This window comes from Syngnathoides biaculeatus, chromosome 10 (genome assembly GCF_019802595.1).
Source record: "Syngnathoides biaculeatus isolate LvHL_M chromosome 10, ASM1980259v1, whole genome shotgun sequence".
Lineage (NCBI taxonomy): Eukaryota > Metazoa > Chordata > Actinopteri > Syngnathiformes > Syngnathidae > Syngnathoides > Syngnathoides biaculeatus.
In genome coordinates, this window is record NC_084649.1 from 11,407,214 (window position 1) to 11,420,660 (window position 13,447).

The 13,447-nt window shown below is 41.0% G+C and overlaps 1 protein-coding gene across 2 annotated transcripts; it reads right to left on the bottom strand.

Moving 5' to 3' along the window:
- Nucleotides 1-17: 17 nt before the first annotated feature.
- LOC133507136 (matrix remodeling-associated protein 8-like) lies at nucleotides 18-12,579 on the bottom strand. Of its 2 annotated transcripts, XM_061831879.1 has the most exons (13): nucleotides 12,542-12,579; nucleotides 12,361-12,465; nucleotides 11,702-11,728; nucleotides 10,948-11,253; nucleotides 10,218-10,319; nucleotides 10,002-10,135; nucleotides 9,405-9,584; nucleotides 8,099-8,240; nucleotides 2,926-3,084; nucleotides 2,510-2,534; nucleotides 737-825; nucleotides 584-652; nucleotides 18-517 (listed from the first exon to the last, which is right to left on the bottom strand). In XM_061831879.1, the coding sequence occupies exons 2-13, from the start codon at nucleotides 12,410-12,412 to the stop codon at nucleotides 495-497; spliced, it is 1,308 nt and encodes a 435-aa protein (XP_061687863.1). In that variant the 5' UTR covers nucleotides 12,413-12,465; nucleotides 12,542-12,579; the 3' UTR covers nucleotides 18-494. The 2 variants fall into 2 exon arrangements, with proteins under 2 accessions (XP_061687863.1, XP_061687862.1); XM_061831878.1 differs by having other exon boundaries at nucleotides 19-517; nucleotides 12,361-12,579.
- Nucleotides 12,580-13,447: the final 868 nt, after the last annotated feature.

Here is a 13,447-nt window from a genome sequence, read left to right on the forward strand (position 1 = left end):
ATTTTTAATGTTCAAAACAAATCAAGTATAAAGAGGTATGTACTGCTTCTGTGTTACTGTAACATACTGTAAATGTACATTTTCAAAGAGCAGTATACACTATAAGTAGCCCTTCAATGTTCCTTTAGTCCATAAAAAGAAAATAACAAAATGCAAGTTTGACAGATATCAAAGCTGTAATAGAAAGTTCATTCGCTATTTCCCAACTGCGTCAGGCGTCATTTAAAATGCAGTACTGCACCTGCATTTCATAACATCAAGGTGGCACTGTGGTACCTTGAATCGTGGATTTACGACATGACATGATAATACATTCTTTGTGTTTGTCTCTAGAAAACACGGGGAGCTCGGGTTTGTGTGTGTTGTTTTGGAGGTGACAAAGAATTTTGGCAAACACACAACGTCTCTGTGGCGTCTCCCCCTGCCAGATTTCCCAGCAGCATGAGTGTGATGAGCGGCCTCTGGACCAGCCAGTGACCCCGTTGTCACTTGCCTCACTTGCGACACTTCTCCATCTCTACAAGAATTAAAACGCTGCGATTCACTTCTGTTCATTTCATGCTTTAGTTATTGCATCTGTTACCTTTGTCCAGATCAATGACTTTGCTCGGCGTGTTCATGTTGACCTCTTTCAGCAGGTTGTTCTTAAAGTCTTCAAATGAGATGAGGGGAGGTGTAAATGTACATGTACGCATACTCAGTTTGGTGTGAACATTTTGGGTCGATTTCCACTCACCCAGCCTGTCGTTAGACTCCCTGCCGGCCAGCGTTGCCTCTGCGACGTCCATCTCGAACTCATCTGACGTGCTGTGACTTCTGTTAGATCTAATGCAGACATTTTGTGTTTACAAGAGATGGGAATCAGTCAGGGTTCGCACGCGGCCCTAAAAGTCCCTAAAAAACCCCAAATTTTCGAAGGTGCATTTAGGGGCTCCTGAAAGTCCTTAAACATCAGCGAAAACCGGTCAAGCCCCTAAAAAGGCCTTAAATTTAAAAAAAATCAAAGGGAGAACCTCTACCACCAAAATTCTCCCTAAAAAAATTATCTTTTATTGTAAAAAAAAAAAATAGCGATCCAACTGGCGTCCAAAACAGACGGAAATTGTCAACAGAAGTCACCGTGTTGACAACTTGTCACCATCTTGTCGATATTCCATTGTTTGTTTCCGTGAGTAGGCATTTCACTTCGTCACGATGTAGCGTAGTTCTTTCATCGATCCAACTTGTATCACGGGGAAGTGCATTTTTCAAGAAGCTTGGGTTGAAAGTAAGGAGTTCGGGAGCTGGGTTCGTCGAGATCCAAAAGATCGGCACGTTTTACTGCCATCTGTGCAAGCAGAGTTACCAGCTTGAAAAGATGGGCGTCAAAGCGAGGGAGTCGCACCGGAAAAACAGGAGACATGCTGATTTGGCGAGGACTCTCTCATCTTCCGTTGGTATGAATCTGTTTCTAAAATATCAAGATAGTGAAGCATCAACTTCAGGCAATGGTAATGGCAATGCATGTGCACCTATAGTTGTCCAGTCATCGACTTCAACCAGCCAGAAGTCAGGCTTCATGAACGTAGTTCAATACACGGAGACAGACTCGTTAAAGGCAGAGATCGTGTGGACTTTGAAAGTGATCTGCAGCCATTACAGTCACAAATCTTGTGAAAATAATTCAAAAGTGTTTGCAGTCATGTTCCCAGACAGTGACATTGCTAAAAACTACCACTGTGGGAAAACGAAGACTTCGTACCTGGCTACATTTGGCATCGCTGCCCACTTTTCATCGCTACTGCCTCAAAGCCAAAAAAGACAGAATAGAGACTGACATATCTACGCCTATTGAGAAGGCTGACAGGCTGTGTGAGGAGGCAGAAGAAAAGAGGAATCTGAGGTTTATCACCGAGGCCAATGCACTCAGAGGCAGAGCAAAGTACAAGAGAGCCACTTTGGCACCTCTGCAGCAACAAATAGAGGAGGCACTGGGTAGGCTCAAGGAGCTAGAGTAGGGGTGCTGAGACAGACATCAGTAGAAGATATTTGTGTATATAGTTGCAATTGTCGTTAGAATCTGTTTTTCTGTCGACTGTTATGTGAAGACGTTGACAATGGTCGTATCAATGAGATGATGAGGTGATCACTGTCACAGGTACTGAGATACTGGAACATTTGATGAACCAAGAATGGTTGATGGCAACATTGGGTGAGTCTTTTTTCCTTACTCTTGATTTCCCACGATGGCCCTAAATTTTTCGTGTCAGCCCCTAAGAATGCCCCTAAAAAGCCCTTAAATGTTTTAGGTCAGACTGAGTATGAACCCTGTTAGTCAACTCAGTAAATGAAATAAATCTTAACTTGCAAGTGCCAAGTTGCTGTGGCAAAAACCAAGCAAGTCGAGTCACTTTTGGGGCATTTAATTTTACATGTATGCACACTGGTTGGGAACAAAGGAGTACACACATGTGTGTGTTTGTGTGTGTGTGTGTGTGTGTGTGCAGTATGTGTCTTAACAAGTACGTACCTCGTGGATTCCACTGAATACGACTCTGAAATGGCAAGAACATCACAGTGAGGAATAGAATTGCGGTGTCATCTACTGATCTGCATTCACCACTCAATTCATAATTAGATCAAATACAAAAAATGCATTAGAAATTCTTTTTCATTTCAACTTTCAGAGAAAAACAACATTAAGGTACAATAATGCTGAGAGGTCTCAGGGAATTCTTATATCCACACCTCTTTGTTACTCAAATCAGCATTAACGTCTCTCTGCGATTGTATTCATTAATGTATTATTGTATCAATATTTTCTTTTTCTGGTATGTGATGATTTTTTTACTTACTTGTACCTCATTTCAGTTGCATTAACTCCTGCAATTCTATTCAGCCACATTTATTTTTACTTTATTATAAGTTTATCAGTTTAATTCCTACCTGTTGTTCGACGTCTGCGCGTGATGAGGATGATGATAAGGACGACGAACGCCAAAAGGAGGAAGGAGGTGAGGACGAAGCCCAGAGGCAGGAGGAAGTGATGTCTCGGGTCGGGTAGGACGACATTGATGACCTGCGGTGACTCCCCTTGGTTGCCGTCTGAAAGGTCAGTAGGACGACAACCTTGAGCTTCATAACTCAGTCAAGAACTGCCAGAATTTAATGTCTCTCTTTTGAAATCTTTTTTTTTTTTTTTGAGTGGCAAACACATATCAACAAATCATTAACTTGTTGACTGGAAAATGTTAAGACAGCAAAAGATTGCCGGACGTGATGTGGATTTGCATATAATTTGTAATACATGATATATCATAGTAGGCCTTCAAAAAAGGTCAAATATCACCAAAAGAAACTGAGTCAAGTATTTTTGGAGTGAGATGCAAGTTTTTTTTAATCAAATGTGAGATTTATCTTTGTGCCAAGTTTCATTATATATGAGCAATATATCCAATATCATTATTTTTGCAAAGCAAATTATTACAGTGTCTTACGATTAATATATAAAGTGCCAAATATAGTGCACGCCAATGTTTTTTGGGGGTGTTTTAATTTCTATTTTTATTTTCTAAGTCATAATTGAACCGTGTTAGAGAGTTTAGACTCTAAACTGGAAAATATTTTCAGGGCATGAGTCTAAACATTTAAAAATAATTTGCCATTCTAAAATAATGAAAATAATATCGTTGGAGGAATACATTTTCTCTTTTAACCAGTTAAGGAACAAAATCGATGCAAAGTTATGATATGCCATCATCACCAAACTCAGGAGTGCACCGGTGGCATTCAGGGAAAGACAAACAAAAAAAAGCTCTTTTTTTTTTTGCACTTTGTTTCCACAATGGCGGCACGGTGGATCAGCTGGTAAAACGTTGGCCTCACAGTTCTGAGGACCCGGGTTCGATCCTGGTCCCGCTTGTGTGGAGTTTGCATGTTCACCCCGTGCGTGCGTGGGTTTTCTCCGGGCACTCGGGTTTCCTCCCACATCCCAAAAACACACATTAATTGGACACTCAAAATTGCCCCTTGGTATGATTAAGAGTGCGACTGTTTGTCTCTATGTGCCCTGCAATTGGTTGGCAACCAGTTCAGGGTGTACCCTGCCTCCTGCCTGTTGACAGCTGCGATAGGCTCCAGCACTCCCCGTGACTCTTGTGAGGATAAGTGGCAAAGAAAATGGATGGATGGATGTTTCCACAATTCAGCCTTGGTGGAGGTCTGCTCTCTATTTATATTATTGTAATACTGTGTAAGTTCTCCTCCCTTGCTTTAAAGTTAGTTTTTTATTGTTGTTGTTTAATCCACAAGTGGATTTTAGTTTGAACGTATCCAGTAGCAGTTCTTCGTTCTGCAAACATAAATTCTCCTGACTGTACTAAAATGTTGATCTCATTTCCAGTTGGACTAAAGAGGCGGCTGGCAGGAGGTTAAGAAGTTCACACCCGGCATATGTGAGCCAAAAGCAAACAGTCATGCCATATGATTCGTCGTTCTCTGCAGTAAGAAGTAAAAAATGACAAGTGCCAGTGAAGCGAGGCTGGACACGGACATCCTGTACTGACCTGCTGCTCTATTTCCAAATATGATCCTTTTGTTTATATTCCCCAAACCCCCAAACTTTTTTCCCCGGGGCAACACACTGTACGTGTTTGTGTTTGAGGATTTGCTGCTCCTTCCGCCTCAACATCTGATGGGAGGATGAAGGAAAGGAGAGATGACCTACATCTTACTCTCTCCTTAATTCAACTCTTTGTCCCCTGTCGGTTTTTCACCAGCTGTGAGACACATGAAACTTTAGGCACCCCCCCCCCACCCCCTCCAACCAAAAATACTTTCCTCACTAAAGAAGACGGGAAAATAAACCTGAGCATGTGGGATTTTTCTGAGGGTGGGGGGAGAGTCCTATCGATGGGAGCCAAAGTCAACATGACAGCAGACAGCCAGAGAAAAGGGGAAAAAAGGGAAAAGACAGAAGATGAGCAGCTTTTACAATACTCTGCCTGTTTGGGGCCAACATACTACAAGATTATTTATTATACAGTTAAACCTCCTAATGTAGTAAAATCTGGAATTTGAGCAAAAGATGCAGGAAATATTTATGAAACCTCAAAATCTTGAAGATTGAACAAATGTGCCACCACAGACACGTGTGATGGTAATCATGGAACCGTCTGGGAAAAACATTATTGCTAATAATAAAAGAACGGCAGATTTAAGACCACAAAGTCAACTGTGTTAAGTAAATGTTACCACGTAAATCATCTGTTATTTGCTTTAATCTAAAAATATGTATCTGAGAAAACCGTTGTGGATTTTATGGAATTGTTACGTCAAATTTTGGATGATGGTTAAATTATCCAGAGGCGGTTTCACGCAACCGCCAATCCTTTTCTGTCTGGGGGTGGGGTCAACTCCAGCACTTTAAAGTGTCTTGGAATTACCACAATTACCACAAAAGGTTGCTCGATTGGTTCTTTTTTCTTTTGGCACTTTTTTTTTATGCTATAGGGATTGAAAAAAAAATGGCTAAATTTAGCTACAAAGTAGCTAAATGACTTCAAAACTTTCATGGGTGATTTCAAAACATTTTCCACCTATAGTCTGAACAACTCAACTGAAAGAAAAATCTAATCGTTTTGAAAGGGAAAGGAAAGGTAAACAATGTGGTTGTCTGTTTGTTTCTATGTGCCCTGCAATTGGGTGACACCCAGTTCAGGGTGTAATCCGCCTCCTGCCCGTTGACAGCTGTGATAGGCTCCAGCACTCCCTGCGACCGTTGTGAGGATAAGTGGCTAAGAAAATGGATGAATGGATGGATGTTAATGTTATGTAATATTATGCTCTGAAGAAAACGAGATTGCACTTCAAATAGTGTGCGCACACTTATGGAACCACATCTCAGTTATTTACTTGTACTTTAAGAAAAACATTAGATTTTAGAGGTTATAGGTCACATGAATGGTGGAAAACATTTATAAATCATTTCTCTTGGTCTCGTTTTATATCACAAAAACTTACGCATTTGATCTGTGTTGTGCAGACTTTTTCTGTCCATTTATATGCAAAACAACAACTTTTCGCCGGCACGGTGGAGGAGCTGGGAAAACTTTGGCCTCACAATTTTAAGGTCCCAGATTCAATCTCAGACCCACCTGTGTATAGTGGGTGGTTTTTCTCCGGGCAATCCAGTTTCCTCCAACATCCCAAAAACACGCAACACTAATTGGACACTCTAAATTGCGCCATAGCTGTGATTGTGAGTGCGGTTGTTTGTTTCTATGTGCCCTGCCATTGGTTGGCAACCATCTCAGGGTGTACCTTGCCTCATGCCTGTTGACAGCTGGGATAGACTCTAACACGCCTTCGACCCTCGTGAGGATAAGTGGCTAATATGATGGATGGATTGACAACAACTTTTCACCCTGTAGGCAATTACGCATTTTTGTGTTCATCTTTTTATTAACATTAGTTAACCAACTGTTTCACTTTTTATGTTAACATTCTACTTGCCTGTCAAAGGAAATTTTGTCTGACCTTGGAAGAGATTTATTGTATTTTATTTTTTTGTGTTATGTGTTGTAATCCCATAAGGGGAAAATTCAACTTTTCCATTATAATTAAATCATATGTTGGGGGGAAAAAAATTCAAGGGAGGGTGGAGGTTCTTCTGTAGCTCTGGGAGAGGATTACTTGTGAGGGCAGAGATGGATTTCAACTCCTGTGGATAAAATTCCACTGGAATGAGATCATATTGGCACACACACACACACAGACTGAACCACAGGAATTCCTTCCAAACCTTCTCAATGATTTTGCCACATTTATACAAATACCATTATCAGCTAGGACTCAAAACAGAGCGTCTGCATTCACTCTTGCTCTCTTCTTCTTTCCTACACTAAGAAATGAAGAATGTGATGTATACACAAAAGAAAAAAAAACAAGATTACTTCCTGTAACACCCGCAGACAAATACACAAACAGACACACGATGAGAGCAGGCAATTAAAAGTCCGCAATGAAAAGGGTTGTTTTGGGGGGCGGCTAAACCAGGCCTTATACATGGTGACTGGGTGGTGCGTTTGGGGTTTTCGGGGAACTGGCATCAGACTACTGAGAAAGCAAGAAAAACAAATGAAACAAGCAGAAAAAAGGGACTTTCTCATCCTGGGAAGGTGAAATCACAGCAGTTTGTCAGGGAGAAAGAATACAGGCAAAGAACAGATGTGAAGTTTTGTTTTTTTTTTTTGCTTTTTGCTCATAATTATACTCATGGTAGTTTTAGCTCAAGCCTGTTAAAGCACTAACACTCACCTGACCTGCGTGTGTGTGTGTGTGTGTGTGTGCGTGCGTGTGTGTGTGTGTGTGTGTGTGTGTGTGTGTGTGTGTGTGAGAGAGAGAGAGAGAGAGAGAGAGAGAGAGAGAGAGAGAGAGAGAGAGAGAGAGAGCAAAAGAGGGTGGAATGAGCACACATTTTTTATTGTACTTTGTTATTCAGGGTCAGCACGAGGGTAAAGACCTGTTTCTTTTGGATTTTAATAACTGAAATGGTAGTTCAAAAATGGAATGGAGAGCCATGTGATATATCTCAGCCAATCAGGAAAGTCATCCAAAAATCCTAGTCAACATACCATCAGCCTTGTTTTGTTTTTTTTAATTAACTTTTTCCACACGCCATTTTGAGTAGTTAGTAAAATATTGAACAGTAGAGGAAACATGTTCATAATAGTTTAGCTGTGTTCTACCAAAAACTAAAAGCTTCACTGTAAGTCATACTTTTATGATAAATTGTTAACCCTTCACCCCCAAAAGTAATGTACATTTAACTAAAAATCAAAAAATGATCTAAAAACAGAAACGACCTAATATTTCTGTCAAACAGTTCCATGCAATTGTATAATATTTATCCTTAAATATATTTGCTGATTCAGCATCAGTTAAATTAAAAAATGGGTGTACTAAACACATTAAAGGGTAACGATCACATTTGGAAGTGGTTGATATCAAAATATTAATTAAAGTCAAGGCTTCTTTTTGAGTGCTAAAAGCATTTTTTTCACAACACATGAGAAAAAAATAATCTTTATAATAAATGTACAGTAATGATAGCCTTTACCTTTGTCTGCGCTGGGCAGCGTTTTTGCCGGGCCTGCGGCGTCAATCAGCGGCGGTAACACTGTGACCTGAAACTGTCTCCTCTCATGCAAACCGCAGTAATGATGATGAAGGTGACATGAGTACACCCCCTGGTCAGTGGCCTAAACGGTCAAAACACATAAAACGGTCACGGAACATACAGTTTGTGAATTTGCAGTACAAATAAAGTGATTTTAAACCATTCAAATTTTGAAGTATGGCACAAAGCAGGATTTCCCAATGTCTGGTTCAGGACCCAAACAAGGGCAAAAATGCTGTAATCCGTTTAGTTCATCGTTGCAGCATTGCACGGGCTTGCAAATGGCGCACAGAGCCTTTTAATAAGCGCCTCCAGACACATGACGTACCGTTTGTTTTGGTATTCTTGTTCCACTTCATTAAACCTAACGCTATACCCGCCTCATTGGAGCAATAAAATGGGACTTGACAAGAGCCGCACAAATAAGGAAAATACTCTGGAAACATTGTATGCATGTGCTAAAAATGTACTGTTGCTGTAGTATTTGAGACTCACGTCGTATATGCTTAGACTGTATTTCAGTGATCCAAGAGACAGAGATAGTGTCTGTCATTCCTATATCCTGCATTTTACATAATCTCTCTTGTTTTAAAGAACATTTTAATACATTGTAATTGTCACCCATGTATAAAACAACCACTGTAAAGAGTAAAACACAATTATAATGTACTTGATAAATGCCCAAAATGCTGCATTTGTGGTAAAATTATTAAATGAAGTGAGATAGTGTAGTTGCAAGAATACCACAAGTTGATATTATTGCTTCTATTGATTTTCTGTATCTTGCTTGTCCTCATTTGGGTTGCGGGTGAGCTGGAGAAACTTCACAATCGCCTTTGGGCTCGAGGCGTGGTAGACCCAGGACTGCTCACCACTTATTCGCAGGGAACGTCTTAAAAAACAGCGCTCATTCTCACATTCACTCTTATGGGCAATTTAGATTCTTGAATGAACCGTGCAAGTTTTGGGATTGTAGAAGGAAAAGAATTAGCCTGAGAAAATGTGCAACGGAACGGGGAGAACATACAAACGCCGCACAAGTAGACCGGAATCGAGATTCAAACCCTCGAACCTCAGGCCTGTGAGAAAGATCGGCTCACCGCTGTGGTTTCCCACATGGATAATTATTAAAGTAAATTTAAATTTAGACTTCCTCTGCACTATATTAAGTGACTGCCTTGGCAGACACAGACTTGTCTGCTTCTTTGTGAGATTCCACACGCAGACCCAACAAAGTGTCCCGTACCTGCAGATCAGATATGCTCAGTGAGAAGTCTCCCTCGGCGAAGGCCTGGTTGCTGATGTTCATCTTCCTCCGGAGGAACGAAGGTCCGTAGCTACGCTGCTCTCCTGAGGCGTACAGGTCCACCAAGCGGTCTGCGCGATCGTGGTGGATTCCCGGGGACTGGCGGTCCCAGTGGACCACCTGCGGATTGGCAAATCTTTCAGTCACGCTCCTCCTATAGAACAGCGGTGGGCAAGCAAATGTTTGTCCTCAAGGGACACATGTAGAGACAGAAGGGTCAGGCTGTTCGGAGAAGAGGTCAGCTCAATAAATAAATACTTTGAAATCTGTATGCAAACCCAGCCAACTCTTTCATTATCAAATAAGTATCTCATTTTGATTGCAATATTTAAAGTCATTGAATTCTAAACCAATTATTTAATTAATAAAGGGATTCCAGGAGGAAGACGAAGGGTAAAACTTGTAGTTTGAATTATACTGTACATTATAACTTTTAGGAGACCAAACCTGGAGGTTCTCTGACACACCTCGTAAATGCTCAATGATCCGGATTAACCCTTTGCCCACCCTTGAGGTCGAAGATGACGCGAGCCCCACCTGCTGATCCTCCTCCTGGTTGCTCCAGTCCGTCCACACATTTCTCCTGTTGATGCACGGCAGCACCACCGTGCTCCCCAGCAGCACCACGTACACCTCTTTCTGGCCATCCCAGTAGCGCTGCTCCTTACGGCCTGGAGGAGTGCAAAGACAAGGTCGTAGGCCCAGTTTGCCACGTCACTATATTAAGCACCGGACTCGAAGTCGGTGACGTACGTGATTTCGTCACGTTCAGTTGCACCCGGATCGTCTCGTACAAGTGGCAGTAGAGATGGTGGAGGTTACAAGAGTACAGACCCCTGTCATTCATTGTCACATCTGGAAACAACAGATCATTTTGTATTAAGAAAAACCCATTAAAAGAAAGTATTACATTTCATCTGTGAACATAGTTGACTGACAAACCACAAAATTAAAGGGAAAATCCAATGCTTTGCATCAACACTGTATTCATTAGGTCATGTAATATGTACCCTATTTTGACAATGTGATGTTAAATCCTCTCTCATTTAATAGTGTTTTGACAAGATTTTTATCGACAATTACGAATTTTCAGGGACGCTGCCATTTTTGCGAGTCACGTGACCTATGTGTGTGGATGTGACATGTACCGTGCCGCAACAAAAGCTTGATTACATGCGACACCATTTATGCCCAGCACCGATTTCCTGTATTCATCCTGATCTCAAAACACTATTACATGAGAGAGGATTTAACATCACATTGTCAAAATAGGGTATATATTATATGACCTATTGGATATACTGTTCATGCAAAGCACTGGATTTCCCCTTTAAGTACACTTGCAAATTCTAATGAAACACCCACACCCACACATGCACAGAGACAAAAAAAAATAGCAATGCAATTTAGTGACAATTTCAAGAACTACAAAGCACTTCAATGCACCACACAGCAAACACGCAGCAAAGTGTGTGAGCGTGACCTTTGATCACGAGCGAGAAATTTCCATCCTTGAAGGCTTTCTGACTGAGGCCGACCCTTTTCAGGTTGTAGGAGTTGTATATCCTCTGCTCTCCTGCAGAGTACATGTCTAACACCCTCTCCATGCCGTGGTCCAAATGGGCCCGGTAAATGTCCCAGTGGACCACCCTCTGTCTGTCCCTCAGGTTGTCGCGGGTCCACACCATGCGACCGCTGACGCACTGCAACGTGACGCCGGAGCCGGCCGGGGCGCTCACGTTGTAGCCGGCCACCACAACGCTGCTGCTGCTGTCCAATTGGCCATTCACTGGGGGCCACACATAGACAAACGCAGTTAGGAAAAGCATGTTGGCACCAATCAAGGATTTTTCAAAGTGTGAGTCTTCCTTAAGGCTTTTATGAAAATTATTGGCAGCATGTATCGAGACCAGTTGGAATAATTGCATAACACTGCTTTTTCTATTACTGTCTGAAGATTGTGTGTAAATCTTTACACGTGGTCGTGGGTTGATTTTCTGGTTTGTGCTTTCCGGGGTTTTCACAGAGGGAGAAGAAAATGTCTGATGTCAAGTTGAGTATGGTCAGCAGTTTTTAAAAAAAACAAAACATTTTTTCCCGATTATTCTCAAGTTGCTTTGCTTCGCCTGAAGTCCCCTGAAGCCCACATCACACACTTTGAAAAACCGCTGGTAAAAACCAGCCGCCCACCCACAAACACGCACACACACATACGCATAGACACGACTGTAACACACCTGCAGTGAAGAAATAGACCACAGAGACTGAAAGACAAAAACAGTTAAATCACTTAGACAGCCATAATTAGCTAGTTGCAAAATTGATAAATTAAACCATTGACACTCACAATTTAGAATCTTCGAGGAACCCAACAGGCATATTTTTGGAAGGTGGGAAGATGCCAGATCAGCCTATTTTTGTAAGTGTGTATTTTGTAATTGGATTTATATATGATTTGTAAATAAGTGGTGTTTAATTAATCATGCATGTTTGTGTTTTAATTGTAATGTGTCTACTTTATGTCATTTTACAAGAACAATCAGGAGTTATAAAATAAGTTTGTTTAAACGCGTGTCAGGTTGATGTAAGTCATTAGAACAAAAACAAAATCTCTGCTGCTTCTGTTGTCGTAAACTCACATTTAGCGTTGTTATTGTACCACTTGCTAGTTGCAGTATTAGTGGCAGTATCACGTTCAATTATATAAAATATCTTGCGCGTTACAGGAAGGCTCCTTGACTATTATTAAGACTCTAAAACATCGTTATAAACTGAATGAACATTTCTATGGGCTTTAGGAGAAAATGTGGGAAACCATCAGGTAAATAAACAATGGGAATTGATACCATATGCATTAATAAAGCACCAAAGGGGAATGAACTCATTAGACACTTACTGTGGATTAAGAGCAGAGCCTGAAAAATGAAATCCTCCTGGTGACCCTTCATGTTGCTTCTATTGGAGGGTAGCAATTTTTGTTTTGTCAGGTTAAATAATGGTCCTGTGAGAAACAAAAATAATCACCCTTTTGTTTATTCATCCACCAACTTGTCAATGTTTTCGTGTAGAAACCCAACTGAAGTACTGGAGACTTTTGCACACAACCAATGTGAACCCTTCCCACCGGAGAAATGAAACCTGACACAAGCAGTCCCTCCTCTTAGAACTTTACCCGTGACATGCTAGTGAAAATCCTGCCTGTTTCATTGGATACATTTGTGTTTTTGTTGACTTTTGACTCTTAATCATTCCCTTACAATAAAAACCAGTGAGACAAGTGATCAAGCAAAAAAACGGTAAAAGATGAAATGTGAGGCTGCTTCCTCGTGGTACTGTTTTCCTGTTTTGTAAAGCGAGACTACTGGACTATTGTTGGGAGGAGTATAGGGCAAATATTACTGTTAAGTCATCAACAGGCATTTACTCTATAATGAGCTAAAGGGCTCCGACCCACTCCCAACATTCACATTCATACACTTGTGGACAATTTAGTCTTCAATTTACCAAACACGCAAACTCCATTCAGGAGTTTGTTCTAGTTTTGAATACAGATCCCCTTGACTGTGTGGCAGGTTAATCAGGACCATCCATCCATCCATCCATCCATCCATCCATCCATCCATCCATCCATCCATCCATCCATCCATTTTTTATTTACTGTAATGGTGCCACCGTGTGGAGTTCGTGTTTCCCTGAATAAGGATTACAAAAAATAAGTGAAATGTGATGAAACCATTTACAATCCGATTTTTTTTTATCCGTTCAGACATCGTACACATAAGTGTACAGGTAATCATAACACAATAGATTAGAGCATCATTTCACAAGCTTTTCGTACACAGTAGTACGGTATAGTTTTCTTGTAACCTTATGCCATCACGAATAAGCAAAAGCTACCATGTGCATCCCATGTCATGTCAACCAATTTGAAAAAATATTGCGCAATTAAATGACATTTGTGATTAGTCGATTGCCTACAAATC